A 22,045-nucleotide genomic window follows, 5' to 3' on the forward strand; every position below is an offset into this window, starting at 1 on the left:
AAGTAGGTGAAGTCCTTAATGAATACTTTGCTTCAGTATTCACCAGTGAGAGGGATGCTAACACTTGTGAAGACAGCGTAGGACATGCTGGAACATGTTGATGTTAAGATAGAGGATGTGCTGGAACTTTTCTACAACATTCAGATAGATAAATTCCCTATTCTGGACGGGATTTCCCACAGGCTACTACAGAAATCGAGGGAAGAGCTTGATGATCTCTGCATCCTCACCGGCCACAGGAGTCATGCCAGAAGACCAGAGGATGGCAAATGTTATTCCTCTGTTCAAGAAAGATAATAGGGGTAATCCTGAAAATTAGATTGGTGAGTCTTTTATCAGTGGTGGAAAAAATATTTGAGAGGATTCCTAGAGACCAGCATTTGAGATGTATAGTCTGAACAGGGATAGTCAGCATTGGGCAGGTCGTGCCTCATGAACCTGGGTGAATATCTCAATGGAGTGACAAAACAATTTGATGAAGTAGAGCAGTGGATGTAGTGTATATGGATTTTATTGTACACCGTTTGACAAGATTCACCATGGTAGCCTCATTCAGAAAATCAGGAGGCGTGGGATCCATAGAAAATTGGTTGGCAGATTCAGAATTGACTTCCCCACAGAAGGCAGAAGGCTGTCGTAGATAGAAGGTATTCTGCCTGCATGAGTACCATGTAACCCCCTGGGTCACCTCAGGCTCGCTCAGCTCGTTCTCGTCTAGGGGGAGCAACCTTGGCCCCGCCAAACTGGGTAATCAGCTGGTGTGGATGCTGTGTGATGTCCCTGCCTCGCCCAAAAACAGACAGTACACCATAAGCTATTAAATGAGTACAATTTATAAAGGTTAATATAACTAAGTGATTAATAACGATACAGTATATATATATGCAGAGAAAAAATAAAGAAAAGGCGCCAAACTTATCAAAGTCCAAACCACTTCGTTGGAGCTCAATTACTGAAGTCTTCTGGCCACCATTTGATCCCCTCCGAACTCCTCGACTCGCAGCTCAGGACCCTCCGAGTGGTCAACCAAGCACACCTAGCTTCATTCCCCCTCCTCGGAGACCTCCTGGCCTCGGACCCCCACTTGGGGTCCGTTCTTCGCCCAGCTTACAGCATTGCGTCCTCTCTCTCAACCCCCTCGCGCCGATCTCCCCAAAAGCCCGTCAACAAAAGCTTACAGACTCAGAAGAAAGAACATTAATCTCCATTTGGTTTACAAAGGAATACAATTCTCGTTAATGTGGTGAACTATGTGCCTGTCTGGACACGCCCCCTGCTGAATGCTCCTGTGGCTCCTCCCACAGGCCCCTGTATAAAGGCGATCTGAGGCCTGACGCTCGGCCTCAGTCTCCAGGACATAGTATGATGGACACTCACTCCTGGTTCCTTCTTCCAGTCAATAAAAGCCGATATCTCACCTTACGTCTCAGTGTGAGTTATTGATGGTGCATCAATTATCAGTAAATTTTAACCCAAACAAGCTTCCAGCATTCTCTCCCAACAAAGAAGCATTCCTGCTTGTTAACAAAAGAAGCCCTTTTGATTACATATACAGTAACAAAGAGAAAAAGAAGAAACCCCCTTTACAACCATGACTGGTGGTGTTCTGCAGTGATCTGTTTCAAGACACCCTCTCTTCGTGAATTTTACAAATGACAGATGATGACATGGAAGGGTGGGTTAATAAGGAGGGCAATGGCTAATATGGGAGGGCAAAATTTTAAGGCGACTGGCAGAAAGTATGGGGGGAGGGGAAAGCCAGAGGTACAGCAGGCTTTTTACAGAGAAGGTTAGTAATTACTTGAAGGTTGGTGGTGATGTGGACAGTGCAAAAGGTTGTCAAAGGTTACAACAGATATTGGCAGGATGCAGAAATGGACTTTGGAAGGTCAAAGGCAGATAACAGGGTCAATGGCAGGATTCTTAGCAGTCTGGAAAAACAAAGGGATCTTGAGACAACATCCATAGATTTCTCAAAATTGCTGAGCAGATTGTAGGTTGGTTAAGAAGGAACAGGGCATGTCGGCATTCACTAGAACGCCGACTAGTGAGGCCATGAGGTAATGTTGCAGCTTAATACAAGTCTAGTTATCAGAATCAAAATCAGGACTAGGTTTATTATCACTAACATATGTTGTGAAATTTGTTGTTTTGCAGCAGCAATACATACAATACAAAATAATTACTATAATTTACAATAAGAAATATTCTTTTAAAATAAATAAGCTGTGTAAAAAGAGGGCAAAAAGTGAAGTAGTGTACATGGATTCGTGGTCCATTCAGAAATCTGAGGGCAGAAGGGAAGCAGCCATTCCTAAAACATTGAGTGTGTGTCTTCAGGCTCCAGTACCTCCTCCTCGATGGTATAATGAAAAGGGAGCATGTGCTGGATGGTGAAGGCCCTTAATGTTGGATGCCAACTTCTTGAGGCATCACCGAAAGGAATTGTCCTCAGTGGTGGGGTCGCTCATGCCAATATTGGAACTGGTGAGTTTACAGCTCTCTGCAGTTTTTTTTCCAGTCATGTGTACTAATTCTTCCTTATGGTACATCTGTAGATACTTGCTAGACTCTTTGATGACATTCCAAATCTCAAATTCCTAACGAAATATAGCCACTGACACGCCTTCTTCATAATTGTATCAATATGTTTATCCCAGGATAGATCTTCAGAGATGTTGATACCCTTAAGTGCATACCCTCTGGTGATAGACATTTCAAACCTGGGAAAAAGATTCTGCCTTTCTGCTCAATTGATGCCATTCATAATCCTATAAACCTCCATGAAATCTCCACACAGTCTCTGCTGCTCCAGAGAAAACAACCTAAGTTTGTCCACTGTCTTCTCATAGATGGAAGTAAATGGAAATGAATAAATAGTTGACATTTTGGGCTGAGACACTTCCTCATTGGCGGGTCTCACCAATGTACAGGAGACCGCCTCGGGTGCATTGGACACAATAGACAACTCTAGCAGATCCACTGGTGAAGCGTGGCCTCATCCAGCAGCAGCTTCTGTACTCCCCAAATCCTCGACATCCTTCCTGTAATTGGGTGACCATAATTGCACACAATAGCTTTTATCAACAAAGGTAAACGATTGTTACAAAAAGTGATGTAAATACCGAGCAAGACAGAGAACTAGAATTAACATTTTATTTCCTCCATTGAATCAGCTACACTGAGGAAATATGTTAAACTGCAGAGATGGAAAAGATGGAGAGAATAAATAGGCTGTCTGGATCAGACAGAGACCACGACTATTCAGGCGACACATTGAATTTGGAGCTGCCAAATTCGTGAATCAAGCTAATGTTGTCATCAACATACCAGTCGTACCAGTTTAGGGATGGGGCTTCCCTTCCAACACATCATCCTCCACAAGTTCACCATCTCCAAAGGAATACTACCAACACATACATCTTCACTTCACCCACTCACTTTGCTTTCTGCAGGGATTGTTCCTCCATCATTCCCACATCCATTCATCCCTACTTACTAACCCCACTCCCCAGCACTTATCCCTGCAGATGGTCCCAGTGCGACACCTGCCCGTTCACCTCTATTCAGGGCCACAAATAGTCCTTCCAAGTGAAGCAACAGTTCACCAGCAAATTTGCTAGAGATGTCTATCGTGTCCAGTGCTCCCGATGCAGCCTCTTCTTCATTGATGTAGTTATGTAGCACAACAGAATGTTGAAATAATAGATCCATTGAGACAGTATTGTAAATCTTGGGGTGGTGGGAGAAAAGATATGTTTGAGGATGTGGCAGAAAAGGAAGATGAGAAAAATATGAATTCAGAGACTCTCTGGAAAACAACAGCCTTATGTTCATTGTTGGGGTCATGGTTCAGAGAAAGGTAATGAGTTGGTATTCAGTCTTGACAAAAAAAATGCCATTTCACCAAACCACTACAACGATTTCAATATTGGTGCTGGTTCTCAGTGAGTGGAGTGTTGCAAATCCAGAACTGGGTGAATGAGGAGGGCTAGTATTGAGACTATTTGTGACTTGCCAGAGTAGATTTCTGGAGCTTTCAATGATTCTGTCTTCTCTCCACAGATGCTGCCTGACCTGCTGAACTTTAAGATAGAAGCTGCACTCAGTAACAAGTAGACATAAATGATGGTGGTTAGGGTATCTTTGACTGTAAAATAAACTTTCTATCAGCTGATATATTACCCACATTGCAATCCGTCCCTTATCAAGAGAACCCAACTAGCTGGGATTCAGGCAGCGCCTCCATTTCTACCTCCAAGGTTGTTTGGGGAGCAGACTCACCTTCAGTTCAAGCCCCGCCTCCAGCACAAGCCCCGCCTCCAAATCAACGGCCTCTGAAGGCAGTTAAGCAAGCGCGCGCTCATGTACGGTTTTGCGTGATGACGTAAGGCCGTCGTCCGCCGGCGCTGGGGAGGACGGTGTGGAAAACCGCTAGAAGAACGGCTTGAGGGCAATGGGAGCGACGGCGGAATCGGTTTCGCGATGATCGCTTCTTGACAGCGAAAGCAAGCCGGTGCTTCGCACCCTCTCCATAAGATCACTGCCATCGGTCGTAAACTGCGACGATCGTTGCCGGCGAGCCATGGATGGGTGCCCCCCGCTGCTGCTCTCGCACTTGTTGGTCAGTGACCGACCATTCCAAGTCACCTTAACCAAGTCCGTGTTCTCCTGGCAGCCGCTGCGGCCGAGGAAGCCTTCGTCAGCGGGAGGAGGTGAGTCACCAGCCGTCGATGCCTTTTGAGGTCCAACCCGTGTCGGTATCGGTGCCTGTCGGCGACGGGACATTGAGCAGCTGTTACTCGGTTGGGAAGGTTTGGGGCGTGGGGAAAGCGAGTTTGCTGTCGACGACTTGTTTTTAATCAAAATAAGTAGCGTTTCATTTTATTACTAAGTGCAAGCGACCGGGAGGCAATATGTTTGATCCCGGTGGGAAGCGGGAAAATCGGCTGAAACACCCATGTCAACTTTCTGTGGAAAACAAACAAAAATGGATGGAGATGCCTAGAATGTCCTGTAGTTAAGTGTTAAGTCCCAAAATCCCCATCATCAAGCAGTAAAGTTGATGTTTTATAGTGGGCAATAAATATAAATGAACTTTATTCCATGAACTTCAGTACGCTCGAACTTCCTCCTGCTTCTGCTTCATTTGCACTTTTTGGCTGCAGTGCTCGTGAACCCAAAATGACACTTCACAGTTGCTTTTGTTCTCATTGTACACTTGGATAACAGTTTAGGAAACTTTAGGCGCTTCAAAGAAAGTTCACGTCAGTGCAAGTATCAGCTGTATTTTCTACATTTGTTTGCATTAATTTCCAAAATATTCCACTAAACAATGCATTGATTCAATCTAAAATGCTCTTTCATGTTTCCCTTTGTTTTAGCTTCCCATGCTGTCTGCATAGCTTTCCACACTTTGAAAAGCAGTTTAATGATTATAAATAAAAACGAGATAATTAACTCTTTGATCTACCAAGTACACCTAACACTGTATTTTTCATCCCCTAAATTATGAAGCGTTGCCAATGATCAAAGCCAGTAGATAAAAATAGATGTTTTAAATATCAGAATATGTTTGGCTCTGAATGGTTGCCATTTGATCTGTATATATTGCATGAGCATAAGGAGATTTTGATTTCATGTTGGTATAAATGTGTAGTAAATGAAAGCTGAACATTTTTAGTTTTTAAATTGTATTTCATGACCTTAAAATGTTTTATACAAAATATTTTAATGTTGACTAATTTGGATGAACATCAGTTTCTACTCAGGAAGAGACTAAAAGCTCTCTCAGTAATTCAGCTTACTGGGCCATTTAATCCATTAAGGCCCTAGATTTGTTTTCCAGACACTTTATGTAAAGTGGTGCATTATTGTCTCAAGTAACTAATGGAGGGGTGTAACGTGGAAGTAGCAAACCACTGAGAAGTAAGTCTCTGCCTGAAAAAAATAAATTGTCAGGTCAATATTTTGTGTATGGCTGGGTGGGAGAGAGAGGGACAAGGAGAAAAGAAATATAAATATATTTTCTTTTAAAGAAGTAAACATTTGAAATGAAGGAGAACTACCTGTTTTGGCCATAATTTACTGCAGGAATTCACATCATATTTCCACAACTAATCTGCTTGAATTCACTTCATTTGTTCTGCAGTTATTTGCAAGGTGCAAGTTTTATTCAGAAATATATTCTCTTTAATCCACTGAAATAAATTGGTGACATTTCTAAGTATGCATTATCATGTCCTGTCATTAATTCCAATCTAAGATAGAAGAACTAGAATGTTTATCTAACTTAAATCTAGAATGCTCTGGCATTTATTGGTTTGAAAATGTAGATAGGAAATTCCAGGATTTAAATCCACTAGCAAAGTCAGGATAGCATTTCTATTTCAAGATGGTGTGCATCTTGAAGGGGAACTTGCTGAGTGGTATTCCCACTGGATTGAAGTTGTGGCATTGGGAAGTGTAGTAACCCAGGCAAATCATTGCAATGTGACTTGTGGAGTTGATGAATGTTTCTGGTGTTTGGGTACTGACTGGCCCAAGTACATCACAAGAGTTTAAATATTCAGTTTATCAATCTACTTTTGTCAGCACATTGTCTGGTTAAGTTTTGTGAAGATCAATAATAGTAATAATAATAATAATAAAAATGTTACAAAAAGGCAACTACTTTGCATTATTTATATTGTGTAGTTTGAAGCAATTACTTTTACAAACATATTTTAGCCATGTACAATGAATTGCAATAAGCCTTCAGGGAATGTGGGCAAAAAACTGCTGCAGCTTGGTGTCCTGTTTACCACCTGCCCCTGGTGAACACACTTATTAAGGCACTAAATCAATTAAGCAGTACAGTAAATTATTTTATTGTTCCCATAAGTTTGGGTAAATGAAATCTTCCTGCAATACATACAAGCTATACTTCTGCACTAAACTAGAATATGTACTGCACTTGACACAACACTTGCCTGAATAAACATGATTATGAAAACATTTTGATTTATTACTTTTCTATGAATTAATGTTTTTGTGAGATTAATAAACTTTTCCCCTATTTCAGGTTTAGGGTATCCCACAGTCAATTTTGTACGTGGTAGATGCATTATAGTTTCTATGCAGGTAAAGAACAGACATTCTGGTTGTAAGATATTGTGAAATACCTTTTGTCAGCTGTAGCACAGTTAAGCGTATTTTTGCCCAGTAGGACATTTAAATGCCCGTTCTAGAGTCTCTATCAACTTGCTGCCTGTTACACCACTGGTGTTTCGGGCAGCAGTGAAGGTCCTCCATCTTTGGTGGTTTTCTGAGCATCCTTCATCATGCAAGCAGTTTCCGCTTGGTTTTCACTGTCAGTCATGCAATTCCCGGGTGGAGACTCAGGAATACTGTCGCACTCAGACGTAGAAAAATTCTTCGTTGCTGTTTCCATAACAATTTTGTTTTACTAGTCGGAGTTGTTAGACTTGAGTTGATCCCCAGAACTTGGAAGATATGGGGATCTGCCCTCTAACCTTTGACCTGTTTGGCTTGGGTGACCTGATCAAGAGCCAAAGTTTAAAATCCTGACTGTAGCTCTCTAGACCATTGAGACATGCAAGCCTCCAAAACACAACAAGTTTGTGGTCATCTTGGAGGAGACGCTATCAAAAACTCGGCTAATTCACTATGCATGTTTGATACACTTGAAACGTTGCCATGTTTTGCATGACATTAAATAGAGATTGTTTGCTTTCCCAGCGGATGCAAAATATCTTAAGGCTTCCTTACAAGAAATAGAGCAAGGAGTTATCTCCAATGTTTATAACAATTTTGATTCCCTCAACCAACATTTTCAAAGAAGCTTGCATCTTCATTAGCATCTTCATTAGGTTGTTTTAGTTGGCAAGTTTTTAGATAGTGGCTCCATTTATTTTTTCTGCATAAATGAAAACAGTGGTTAAACTGACTAATCAGATTCCAGATTCAGTTTATTGTCATTTAGAAACCACAAATGCAACGCAGTTAAAAAATGAGACAATGTTCCTCCAGAATGATATCACAAAAGCATATGACAAAACAGACTACACCAGAAAATCCACATAACGTTTGGCAATCCCCAATCCAGAGTCCAGAGAAGCTGCTGCGTATTAATATTGCGCTACCGTCTTAGCGCGTTCCCTGGAAAGGAGCTCCAAATCCACCAGACAAAACAAGACCAAAAACTAAAGCTACAAGACCTGTACAATACCACATAGTTACAACAGTGCAAACAAAGCATAATTGATTTTTAAAAAAACAGACCATGGGCACAGCAAAAATAGTCCAAAGATGTTAAAGGACTATAAGTTTATAATTCACTCATTTAAAGTATTTATTGGTTAAAATATTGTGGGCAACCTGTTTTTTTTTAACTGGCCTTTGATGTTCTATTATTCAGTTATTCCTTAGAATTCTTATTGAGACTAAGTAGCTATTATCTGTAAGAAGTATTGTAGTGGTCTAAGTATTTTAATTATATTCCCTGTTGTAAAAATGGCTTTTAATATTTTCCGTAGTTAAGGAGGTTTATTTTGGGAGGGAGTTCAAAGTATTTATTATTAAAGTATGTGTACATTAAACAACCTTGAGATTCATCTGTTCTCAGGATGCCACAAAACAAAGAACCCCCAAAAAGGCACGTTTTTTTTTAAAAAGACTGTCAACCCACCCAATCTTCAGAGAGAGGAAAAAAATTGTGTAGATAATATGCAAATAGTATTCAGAACTGAAGTTTTACAAAACACATGGAGTTAGCCTCACTGCAGCTGGAGCACGCCACAGCCGTAGTTCATCACAGAACTGAGTAAATATCGCGGGACCACAGACATGAAGCTAAGCATCACTGCAGCCACAGCAAGCCAGAGCTACGGTTCCGCACAAGGCTAAGAGCAGTGAGTAGAAAAGGCCCGTCTCCCACCTCCAGTCCCAGCACCCTGACCTCTTCAGTTTGGCCCATCACTTAAAATTATTCCTCGCTCTTGTACATCTCTGGGGCCTGGACCCTGACACCAAGGTTTGGCCCGTAACTGAGTTTTCCAGTTTGATTCAGCACTTGTATCGATCAGACTTAAGGGCTTTCCTCGCCTTCACCTTTTGCCACCTCCGCCTTGACTTCTAAGCACCTCAACTCACCTCTGCATGCCTCTCCTTTGTTAGCAGTGATTGTTATTAATAAGATGTTTAGTAGTTTTCTTTCTAATGTATTTTGCCAATGATTAGTTGCTGGGCATCAGCAGCGCCATCGTAAACAATACTTGCAAAGATATAATGTCCTCTATGATGATGCCAGATATATATTGTTACTGGTGTAATGTAGGATGCTTAACAAAAGGCTTACATTTAGTTTTTGCAGTTCTAGTATACCATTATGCAAATGTCAGTAGATTTTGACTGCAATTTTATTCTCTACTGTTCTGCTCTTTACAAACTATGATCTGGGACTTGCTGCCTGCAAGGGTGTGGAAGCAGTCATGTGGGCTTGAATAGATATCAGGACTGAAATGTAGTAAATATGGCTGCTGATGTAGAGCAGAGATGGGATTGAATTGATTGGATTGGAAGAGTCTGGCATGTTTGGGTGAAGACTGATCCCTTTGGTTTTTTTGGATGTTCTATCAACAGTTGTTTTTGCTGTCCAAAAAGACCATGATTGAACTGTTTAGTCATTTGTGCTTTCAGAATTTTTGATTAATACAGTAGCATGTTGCACAACTCACCCCTCCAATGTGTTTGCATTCACTAATGAGAAGAAATTAAATAACTAAGTTCATTACATACTAGTTACTCTCAGGTAGAGAACAGATTGAAGAATAATGATTTAGCAAAATGCTCTTTTTATTGTGGAAATGGTAAATTGAAACTGAAAATGTTAAAAATGCAGTGAATTCTGATTAAGTGGGCCTCTGGTTAGTCAGGCTCATTTGAGACAACTCTTAAAGAACAAAAACTAATGAGAAAATAGCCAGGATTCTCTTTGTTTATTTGGGACACTGTGCTGCTTAATTGGGACAGGAGACTTGCTGAACAGTTTCTAACGATCAGTTTCATACACTTGTGTGGCTGTTAGATACTACACTGTGCTTAAAGTGAACAGTTATTAAATGTCAGTTGTGTGTGTTTGTGTTCAAAAAGTAGTAATTCCTGTCACTGATATTTGGCAAGTAATAGGCAGTAAGACAATTTAGAATTGATTTGCACACTGCAGGTTCAAGCATTCGATCCTTGAAAAGGCAGAAATGGTCGGGAATGAAATAGAAATGATTTCATTACTGTAAATTAGGAAGAATTTGAAGGTTTTGACAATCAACTTGAATGTTAGAATGAAAATGAAGGTGTGGAGGATGCAATCATTGTATAAAGGCACTCCATTACCTATAATAGGGAGTCTGGGTTGATTTCTCCCCCCTCCCCAATTGGACAATTATCAAAAAAAAAAGTGCCGCCGTTCATTGGATGAATTCCTTCATCGATAACTATTCGGAACTAATACAATTTTATAGTACTATAGTAGTAGCAGTGATAGTGTTCTAATTTGCTCTGCATTTCATATAAATACATAATTTGTTACTCAGTTAAACAGTAGTTTGTCTTTTATACCTTTTTAACTATATTCATGAAATTTTGGCTAATTGAGACATAATATATGGGTCAAATTATACCGGTCCCAATGTGTCCCAGTTGACCAGAATTTACTGTACTCAGTATCATAAGCAGCATGCATGGAGAGAGTTAATATTTCACTTTCATAACCTTTCATCAGATTGGGGTTAATGTTCACCTTGGAGTTTAAAAATACTATGAGAGTTCCAGTTGACTACAAACAGTAAGCAAAGGAACCAATGTGGACGGACTGAGGATAGCCCACGGCATTCACTTGAACTGAACTGCCTCAGTTGCCTTTGGAGTGGTTTTTATATTCTGTCACCACTTCCAAGTTTTATGTATTTTCACTTAGAGTACTTACATTGTTTCCTAGCATTCTGAGTTCATTTGAGTTCATTATTTATCTGATGGCATTGCTGATATACCTTGAAATCTGACATCTGTCACATTGTTACTCTGATGTTTCCATTTAGTATTTTTAGACTCTGCAGTTCTATCAATGCTAGCAACCATTATGTTAACCAAGGTAGCAATTTCTTTACCAAGAAGAGCCTTTATTTCTTCTCTCCAAATTATGGGTGGGGTATAAATGCATTATTAGCTTCTGGACACCTGACAATGCAGTTGGAGTGTCCTGCACCATTAATTAGAGAAAACAGCTACCTTCTGTCCATCTGCCAAGGAGAGGATGAGAACAAAGTTTATTTTGTTTTTATTCGTAAACGTGGTGGACCTCTTTCAGGGTATATAACTAAAATAACAATAATTTTAGTTATGAAGTTGTTTCTTCATGGCAGAAAATTATGAAGAAATCAAACACTTTTTTTGTGGCCCACAGCTTTAAATGGAGTACATGAAATACAGTAGAAATCTGATCATCTGGTAGGTTCGGGACAATGGCAGATTCTCTGATCAATTATTTCAGCAAAATTTAATTGCAATTGGTGGTGTACATTTGATCGTACAATGATATGATGTGTAGAAAAACATGTTAACAAAATGTAATCTCTCTTTTCATGTAGAAAAATGTTCTGTGCCTGTACCTGAGATCATCGCTGTTCGTGAAACTGAAGTAGATGTGATAAATAAAGAATGCAGACAATGGCAAAAAATGCCTTCTGTTTCCACCGAGAAAATGTTCCATGCATTCACAGGTACATCTGTCCATATTCCAATCAATACATATTGTCGAGTTTTACTGTTTCCCATTTTGAGGTGGGGAAAATCCTTTGATGATAGTACACAGAGTTGTTTGAAAATCAAGGCCTGGGCAAAAATCTAATATTAACTTTCTGCTGTATTTTGACTCCCATTCTGTTTAAATATTTTGAGCAAGAATCTGTGAAGTTACATCTGTATCAATACAAATGATTATACAGTTGAATACTTCCAGATAATTCAGTTGTACTACAAGACTTAATATTTTTAATTCCATTCTTCCACCTAATTTCACAATCATAATTTTTATTGCAAATTTGCTCTTCGTAACCCTGGCTCTGTGCCTAGCTTGTCCATTTTCCAGACATTTCTCTGATAATAGATCGAGAAAAGTGACACATCTCTCATCTGCCTTAAAAATCTTGTTCACTTTATTTAAAAGATATTGGTCCCTTATTTATCTATGTACTACTTAACATTCTTCTTTTTGTGTGGGTTGAAGAGAGTGAAGTGGAAAATGATTATTTGATTTTTGTTTAGCTTTCAACTTTAAACAGGCTTAACATTTTTAATTATTTGCAACTTGCATATATGGCACCAATTGTGTTTTTTCAACTTGAAGCACCTTATAGGAGATGATCTGGCATACCCCCTTAACCACTAAGTAACCTTTGACTTCAGAAGGATATGTTGGATATGTTAATACTTGAGTGGTAATAAATACAGTTGGCCCTCCTTGTCCACGGGTTCCGCATGCGCAGGTTCAATTAACCGTGGATCGGGAAAAACCCAGAAGTTTCTCTCCAGCACTTGTTGTTTGAGCATGTACAGATTTTTTTTCTTGTCATTATTCCCGAAACAATGGAGTATAATAGCTATTAACATAGCATTTAGATTGTATTAGGTATTATAAGTAATCTGGAGGTGATTTTAAAGTATACTGGAAGATGGGTGTAGGTTACCGCAGATCAGGGTTTAAAAAAAACGGAAGTTCTCTTACTAAGTAAGTCGGAACAGGTACATCCGCTTTTATTTAGTGTTAGTTAGTCAAACATTTGTCTCAGTTTATAGTATATATTTTACCTTTCTATGCATATAAACACTTAAGAAATGTACGTATTTCAATAATTAAACCACTGCGTTGCTTAGTAATAATTGTAGCTTTCATCGGGGCAGAGCCTTTTTCACTTTATCCTTTAAAATTGTTCTGATCATTGACCAACGTAGCCTAACGCTTTTCCAGTGACTGATAGTATTTCACCTGTTTCTGATCGCTTTTTTTCTATTGTGATCGTGATTATTTTCGTGAACAGAAACACTGCAGGTTCTGAGCTTCGCTGGGTCCTAAAGTCCACTGCACTGAGACAGTTTAAATAAGGTCCAGCGCTCTGCTGGGTTGTAAAGTACACTGCGCTGAGACAGGTTAAATAAGGGACTTGATCATCCGTGTTTTTTTAATGACGACGTTTCGGGCTGAAACCCTCACTCCTGATGAAGGCTTTCGGCCCAAAACGTCGTCATTACCTCCGCCCATAGATGCTGTCTGGCCTGCTGAGTTCTGCCAGCATTTTGTGTTTTTATTTATTTCCAGCATCTGCAGACTCACTTGTGTTGCCTTTAAGTATATTCAATCTGACTTTATTAGATTTTTAAAAGTCTACTTGTTTTTCAACTTCTTCCCAGTGATTTCAGTGGACAAACCAGATTTGTCCAGAGGTATCATGGTCACTTGAGCACTCCTGGAATTGTTTACTAGAGCAAAGCCAATAGGAATGCTGCTACTTCAGTTAAAGATCTTCCCTCATTATAATCGTTCACATCTCAAGGTTGTATCACTCTATCGAGCACACCTTCATTCAGACTGCTGTGCCAGCCAGGATCTTCCAATGGTCAGCCATTTTAATTTCGCTTCCCATTCCCACACCAAAATGTCTGTCCGCTGATGCCTCTGTTGCCAAGTTGAGGCTAGACATAGAGGAACCACACTTAATCTTTACCTAACATCAACTTGGCATATTCTGGTTTTGTAGTCTCCAACCTGATAACATGAACATCGATTTCTCTAACTTCAGGTTACTCACACTCCCCATTGTTATGTTTTTCATCCCCTTATCCCACTGGTCCCCTCACTTCATCTTCCCCTCTTCCCCCCTCACCCTCTCAATCTGCCCATCACCAATATATTCTTCCCTTTTATCACCTCTCTCTTCCTTCCCTTGATCCCATGGTCCACTATCCTCACCCATCAGATTCTACCCCTCTGCCATTTCATCTAGCACCTCCAACCTGTTTGTAACATTCCCACTATCACTCCCTCATCTGCCTATCACCCTCACCTCAATCCACCTTCGCCTACCAGCTTTTGTTCCAATCGCTTCCCCTTTAAACTTTTTTCTCTTCTTTCTTACCTACCCTAATAAAAGGTCTAGGCCTAAAGTGTTAACTGTCCATTTTCCTCCATATGAGTTCCTCCAGCATTTTGTGTGTTACTCCAGGTTTCCAATGTCTGCAGGCTTTGTGCCTCTGTGTTAATATTGTTTCATGTTTCTTTTGTGTAGAAGTATGACTTCATTAAATTTTATTTTTTTAATTTTAAAATGAAATTTTGATTACTAGCATTGTTTTGAAAATGTCTACAGGTGATATCATAGCATTTTTCTTTGTTCATGTTTTAGTATATCATGTGAAGAGATCAAAAGAGCACCACTGGTTGTGTAGTGAGGTAACCTTTAGCAGCAGTGATCACCAACTCTGTAGTCAATGGATACAAGCTCTTGAGGAACAGTTGGATTTACAAGGTACTGTGTTTTAGTGGGTTAATGATAAAGTTGTTGAATGCTTTTTTATTTTACAAATTGTGTAAAGTTACTCAGTCTTTTGGCTTTGCATCTAAATCTGAAATGTTACTTTTTCCACTGTAAACGCTGCATAGATTTTCCACTCAACAGCATTTGTAGCTGCCTTCAGTGGTGTGTATGATGTACCTGTCTCAGTGATGCAGATATGTCATTCCCTAGCATTGCTTTAGTTTTGCTATTGGCTTTAGGGAACTAATGGAAGACTTAAAAGTATTTTTACAGGCAGCAAACCAGGAAATGAGTAGCTGTAATTTCGAATTGCAATCTTCAAACATTTTCAACTAACCAAAGTAAAGAGTAGAATGTTCAAATGAAATCAGCATAGAAGCTGTGGTGTTACCTTGCACCTTTTAATTAGAAAGAAGACAGCTATTCGACACGAGCCTTGTGCCAGATCCTGTGAATCAATCCCATTAGTCCTATTTCCACTCCTTATTTTCCCTGTATTCTGGTGGCTTGTTCTCTTACAGATGCTCATTAACTTCCCTTTTCATTCTTTTTGCTTTGTACTTGTCTTTCTGGAGTAACATAAGGTACACTGGCTAACTTGGTTGTGGCCATATGTTACCCATGTGGTAATGTAGGAGGAAACCAAAGCACCCAGAAGAAATCCACATGCTCTTGGAATAAGTGCAAACTCCAAGCAGATAACACCTGAGTTTGAAACCCTGGAGCTACAGTGCAGTAGTTTGATTTCATGTCAAAGTCACTTTTCAGTTACAAATTTTTCAACAAGGCTGAACTTGTTCAAGAGTTTCACTGTGAAAAATTGGTTAATTCAGTTCAGTGAGCCTAAGAACAAGGGTTAAGGGAGGCCATTTATCCCCATACAGAGGCTCTGCCGTTCAAATCTCATTAAGATTTCAATCTTTAAGGATTCTTCCCCACACCCCCCCCCCCCTTCTCGATCTCTCTGTCCTCACCTCTGGAGACAGAAGCTTTTGATATCTTCTATAAACCCACAGATTTTCAGTTACCTGGACATGCCTCTTCCCACCCTGTCCCTTGTAAAAATGCCATCCTCTTCTCTATCCATTCATCTCTTTTGCATCTGCTCTTGGGATAAGGCTTACTCCAGAACTACTGACATGTCCTCCTCCTTCAAAGAAAGGGGTTTCCCTTCCTCCACCATCAATGTTGCTCTCACTCGCATTTCTTCCATAGCGCGCATGGCTGCCCTCACCCCATCCTCCCACTGCCACACCAAGGATAAAGTTCCTCTTATCCTCACCTTCCAACCTACTAGCCTGTGTCCAGCATATAATTCTCCATAACATCAGCAATCTCCAACAAGATCCCACCACCAAGCACATCTTTCCATCTTTATTCCCCGCCCCAGTCCCCACTATCTGCATGGATCGCTCTCTGCGCAGTTTCCTTGTCCACTCATCCTTCCCCACTGATCTTCGTCTCGGTACTTATTTCTACAAGCGGAACAAGTGTGACACCTGCCCCTACCCCTCCACTCTCACTACCATTCAGGACCCCAAACAGACCTTCTGGGGTGAGGTGACACTTTACCTGTGAGGCTGTTGGGGTTATCTACTGCATCCGGTGCTTCTGGTGTGGCCTCCTATATATCAGTGAGACCCGACATAGATTGGGAGACTGCTTTGCTGAGCATCTACACTCTGTCTGCCAGAAAAAGTGGGATCTCTCAGTGGCTACCCATTACAATTCTACTTCCCATTTCCATTCTGACATGTCAGTCCATGACTTCCTCTACTGCCGAGATGAGGCCACGTTCAGGTTGGGATAACAAAACCTTATATTCATTCTGTCTGAGAGGCCTCCAAATTGATGGCATGAATGTCGATTTCTCAAACTTCTGGTGATTGCCTGTCCGCCACCTTTCCTGTTTGCCTCCCTTGCCTTCTCTCCTTACTTGTTCATCACCTCCCTCTGGTGCTTCTCCTCCTTTTTCTAGCAGGGTCTTCTATCCTCTTCTCTCAGATTCCTGCTTCCTCAGCCTTTTATTTCTTTTACCAATTAACTCTCCACCTGTGTACTTGACCCCAACCCCTCATCTGGTTTCATGTATCACCAACCACTTTGTACTACTTCTTCCCCTTGTCCCCACCTTCTTATTCTGACATCTTCCTGTCCTTTCCAGTTCTGAATAAGGGTTTCAGCTCAAAACATCAACTGTTTACCCCTTTCCATAGATGCTGACTGGCCTGCTGAGTTCTTCGAGCATTTTGTGTCTGTTGCTTTTGATTTCCAGCATTTGCAGATCCTCTTTTGTTTGAAGTTTTCTATCTTGCCCAGGCATGCCTGGGCATGCTTTGGCAGGGTGGATACTGCACAACAGGACTGGTTTTAGAAAAACAGGACATGGAGTCCAGGGGAGGCAGGCAAAGATGCCGTGATGCATGAGCCAGGAATGGAAAATGACACCGATACTGATACAGATTTTGAACTCTTTATGCTGAGTGTGCTTCATCTGATAACTCAATCTGAGCTAAATGACCTGGTGAGAGACTTGGGTTTGTCAAAGGCAAGAGCAGAATTTACTGGGTTCAACTCTGCAAGGATGAAATCTGCTGTCACCAGGCATAAACGTTTCCGTGAAGGATCTTGATATTTGAGACAGATGGTTCCCAAAATAACTAATGCTAGGATTAAGGAAAGCATTTTTTGTTGGTCAACAAATCAAACAAGTCATCAATGACAGGCAATTAGAAGAACTTCTAGTGGGGGTGGGAGAAAATCACATGGAAGACATTCAAGGATGTTGATGAAAATTTTCTTGGCAACTACAGAGCACCAAAGCTACATGTAGCTGGTTGACAACATGCTTCAATCATACAAAATTATGAAGAGCAGCATGTCACTAAAGATTCATTTTCTGCATACCCATTTAGACTTGTTCTCTGCAAATATTCGTGCTGTCTGGTAAAAGGCTTCACCAGACCATTGTGTTCATGGAGGAACAGCATCAGGGCAACTGGAATCCATCAATACAGGATGATTATTGTTGGACACTTGAATGAGAAGCCTCAGACACTGATCAGAAATGAAAACCATCAAAACATTTTTAACTTAGTTGAACTATACAAAGCATCGGCACCATTATGCAATTAAATTCATTATATTCAATAAAAGCAAGTTTCTTGTTTCTCCAAATTCCTATGCAATACAAGTAGACTGAAATTATATTTGTGTTCAGCTTCAAGCAGTCTATGATAAACAAAATAAAAATTCTGAGAAAGCAACACTTTCGGGGGGGGGGGGGGGAATTTGTCCAGTATTTCAGTTTATATTTGTTGGTCCTGTTCTCTGACTTGTAAATACTGAGCAAGTTGTGTCCTACAAATTATCTCCTTCCCAATTTCATCAGTGACACATTTAACTAAAAACTCCATTTAGTGATATAATACAATATTAACATAAAATTCACATGTTGAATATAATTATGCACACCTAAATGACAAGCAATTTGCTAAGAGTCACGAAGTTAGCTTGTGGATATTGTCGTGGTTTTTCGTGCCTCACAAATGACTAGGAGACGCAGAAGATTCTTCAAGAAGGGTTAAACTTTAATTTGCAAATCAAAGCTGAGACAGTCATTGAGCTAGTCGCTGATTGCCCACCGATCCTCGTACATTTTTTATAGCAAAACCTGGTCTAGTTTCACAGGTACCACAGTTCTAATCTACATCTCTTCAGCTACCTGCCATTAACGCACCATTGTCTTTTACATTCCTAAGATTTCATTCTCTTGCTAAATTGGGTACATGCATAGCAAATAGCAAGTTTCAAAGCTGACTACAATTCTTAGCTATCTCTTATTAACATATATTAACACACCATTGTCTTCTACATTCCTGGGATTTCATCTTGGGTACATGCATAGCAAACTGACTACATAGTTTTGGTTACACGGCAAATGATACAAGTTTTATACTCCATAATATTTTTATACTCCAATAATATCAGATTAAATTCTGGCAGTCAGAGTGCTAATGTTTAGCGATATTGAGGAAGACATCTGCTAGGGTGGCTCCTTGCCTTAATGGAGTATTGATGAGATTTGTTTTTAATTTGGATTCCAATTCTCTTCACCTGCATTATTTCTCTCTTGCTAGCATGCTCTGATATTTGTACACAGCATTTGGCTTGTTAAAAATTGGTAGCCATGAAAGCATAGTGCTTAGCATGACACTATTTCAGCTCATGGTATTCCAAAGTTCAACTTCAGCGCTGTTCAGTGAGGAGTCTCCGAACATCCTTCCCGTGGAGTGCATGGGCTTTTCCTGGATGCTTGGGTTTCTTCCCACGGTCCAAAGACCTACTGGGTAGACTAATTGGTCATTCTAAATTGTCCCACGATTAGGTTGTTAGGGTTAATTGGGGTTTATGGGACGGTATGGCTTGAATGGCCTTTTCCATGCTGTATCACTAAATAAATTCTGCAGATTCCATTCCAACCCATGATCCATAACTGTTTCAATGATTTTGCAACCATATCTTTGTCAGGGTTGAACTCGTGGCTACCAGTGACTACTTCAATTGGAGATATTTTCCTTACTCTGCTTCTAAATAATTTGAATGTGTTTATAGAAAATATGTAGTCCTGTGCTGCAGCATTTCACACATCATTCCACATTCATTGTGTTTGTTGGTCTTCTGCATCAGGCTGTGCAGGTTATTTCATCCAATAGATCTCATTTCCACTGAGCATTTCCCACGTTATCTCATGTCTTCAACTTTCCTGTCAGTCTATTTTCCTTATTTTTCTTACAAATTTGATCCATTCACCTAAAAGGGAATGTGTGAGTAGACTCAAGTTTTTGCACCTTCATAATGTTCATCAGGCATAATGAATCAGATAGCTACTAAACTGACTGTTCAGATTAACATGAATTCAAAATAAAGACAAATTCCAATTTATGTTAGCCTCGTATGGTATATGCCTTTTTTTTGCTGGCAACAGAACATTCAAAATCAACTGTGTTTCTAATCTAAACAATGATAGTAGCTTGTTTTGTTTCAAAATGCCAAAATGTCTTTTCAGCGAAAGCAACATAATTGCTGTCAGGAAATGAAAGCAAATGGCACCACTTCAGCATTTTATTGATTTACTGTAGTCAAAGATGTGAGCAGAGCACCTCTCCAAATGGGTGACTTTCTGTACATGTTTCCTGTCTTTTACTCGATTCAACAAATTGCTAAGTGAATACTTTTTTTTAATGTTTGACTTGCTCAGTCTTTTCATCAGAAATATTGTTCATAATATATTAAGTTGACTGTAATGTTTTTATTGCAATTTACTAATTTGTCTCCGTTACTCAGCAGTAAATTATATTAATACTCAAAACAAAAATCTAAAAATTTGAGATCCTGACAAGAAATACCAATACAGGTTTCCCCCACTATTCGAAGGTAGAGCGTTCCTATGAAACGGTTCGTAAGCCGGAATGTTGTAAAGTGAAGAAGCAATTACCATTTATTAATATGGGAAAAATATGTGAGCGTTCCCAGACCCAAAAAATAACCTACCAAATCATGCCAAATAACACATAAAACCTAAAATAACAGTAACGTATAGTAAAAGCAGGAATGATCTGATAAATACATAGCCTATATAATGTAGGAATACTTTTCTACAATTATTGCAGCACTGTCCACCACAGCAAAAATCTCATGCAAGCACTTCTGGCAAAAACACACGGCAAAAGCGCTCCTGGCAGAAGCACTCTTTCCAGTAACCTTTAAGCAATGAAGTTACCAAATAACACAAAAATGCACAGCCTATATAAAGTAGAAATAACGTACGCCCAGTGTAGTTTCACTTACCGGAATCGGGAAGACAGTGAGGACACTGATGATGGCGTGTTGGGCTGAGTTGTCGGAGATTGGGGTGGTGGGAGGTAGAGGTGACTGGGGTGTCATCTCATTGTCTTCTGTTTCCATCAGGGCAGGCAGATCACCACCTTCTATGTCTGCCTACCTCAATGTCAAAGGTCAAGTTTCCTCGTCTGATGTGGAAGGCTTGAAAAACAACAGTATGCTTGACTGCTTAGCCTCGCGCATTTTTCTATCATATAGTTCTTTGTAAGCACTCAAACCATCCTGCAAATATGCCCTAAACCTACGTACCCTTTCAAAATTAAAGTCATACTTTTCTGCAATCATTGCAGCATTGTCAATCACCGCAAAAATTGCACGCAATTGCTTCCCGTTCAGTTCCTGAATGACTTCACTTTCGGGCTGTTCGCTATTGCGTTCGGTTTCAATTGTTATCCTTTTTCCTCTTCATCAGCTCTTCATCTCTCAGTTCTTGGTCATGGGATGCCAAAACCTCTTCAACATCATCTACATCAGCTTCCACAAACCCAGCCTCTTTAGCCAAACTCACTATGTCTTTACTTTGTTCACCACACTTGAAACGCTTAATTACGTCTAGTTTTACGCTAAGTGTAACACCCTTATGTGTTCTTTAGGCTTTTCCGATACCTTAAAACTCATCTTGTTAACGGATGCACAAAATAAATCAACATAAAGCACGGATGCTCACAAGCACGTGTTTAAGCAATGGCAGCTAGAATGCAGTTCTGGGTAGGAACTTGGCTGCCCAGCATGCGCTGCCTTTTTTCGTAACAGTCCAAACACCTTCTGTTAGTGAAAACAGGTAACTAATGTAGGTCTTTTGTAACAGCGAGTTGACATAAAGTGAATGTTTGAAAAATGGGGGACACCTGTAACCAATGTTTTCACTTTGATTGGCAAGTAGATGGAATTTCAAATTATTGTAGCTTTTTTTAAAGTTAACTAATTATTCCTAAAGTTGCACTTTGTTTTTACTTTTGTAGCTATGAGACCAAAGAACTTAATTGTATTTATTAATCCTTTTGGGGGAAAGCGACTTGGAAAGCAGATCTATGATGAAAAGGTGGCTCCTCTGTTTCAATTGGCTTCCATTAATGCAGAAGTGATTGGTAAGTTACTATTTGCAGATTGAGCATTTAAGTACTAGTTTACGATATAGTAGGTGGACGAACCAGGTTAATAACTAATTTCATCCTGAACCATCAAGATATTATACAAATGCGTACCAAAAAATTCCATCATTCTGCTGAACAATCTTCAACCTGAAACATTAATTGTACTTCTCTCCCCAGAGATGTGACCTGACCTGAGATTCTCTGGCATTTTCTAATTTTAAGTTACCAGAATATGCAGGTTTTGTTTTTTGAAACAGCTCTGCTTTGTCAAAGGAGCTTTATTTTGTGCATGATGGAGTTGGAAAGAAAAATGGTGAGTTTGGCATTAGTGCAAGAGGATTTTAGTGTGACTTGCTTCAGTTATAAAGAGCCCTGATGAGGACATCAGAAATATTGTGTGTATGCCTAAACTCACCATCAAAGGAAGTATAAATGTATTAACCATTGAAGACATTAGCA

The 22,045-nt window shown here is 39.9% G+C and overlaps 1 protein-coding gene across 1 annotated transcript in view; it reads left to right on the top strand.

Moving 5' to 3' along the window:
• The first annotated feature begins 4,386 nt into the window (after nt 1–4,386).
• cerk (ceramide kinase) overlaps nt 4,387–22,045 on the top strand; it is a 51,682-nt gene continuing 34,023 nt past the window's right edge. The window contains exons 1-4 of the mRNA XM_059987464.1: nt 4,387–4,715; nt 11,646–11,777; nt 14,457–14,579; nt 21,455–21,580. Coding sequence (XP_059843447.1) covers nt 4,586–4,715; nt 11,646–11,777; nt 14,457–14,579; nt 21,455–21,580 — 511 coding nt within the window. The 5' untranslated portion in view covers nt 4,387–4,585. The remainder of the gene's footprint in view (nt 4,716–11,645; nt 11,778–14,456; nt 14,580–21,454; nt 21,581–22,045) is intronic.

This window comes from Hypanus sabinus, chromosome 13, assembly GCF_030144855.1.
Source record: "Hypanus sabinus isolate sHypSab1 chromosome 13, sHypSab1.hap1, whole genome shotgun sequence".
NCBI classification, from domain to species: domain Eukaryota; kingdom Metazoa; phylum Chordata; class Chondrichthyes; order Myliobatiformes; family Dasyatidae; genus Hypanus; species Hypanus sabinus.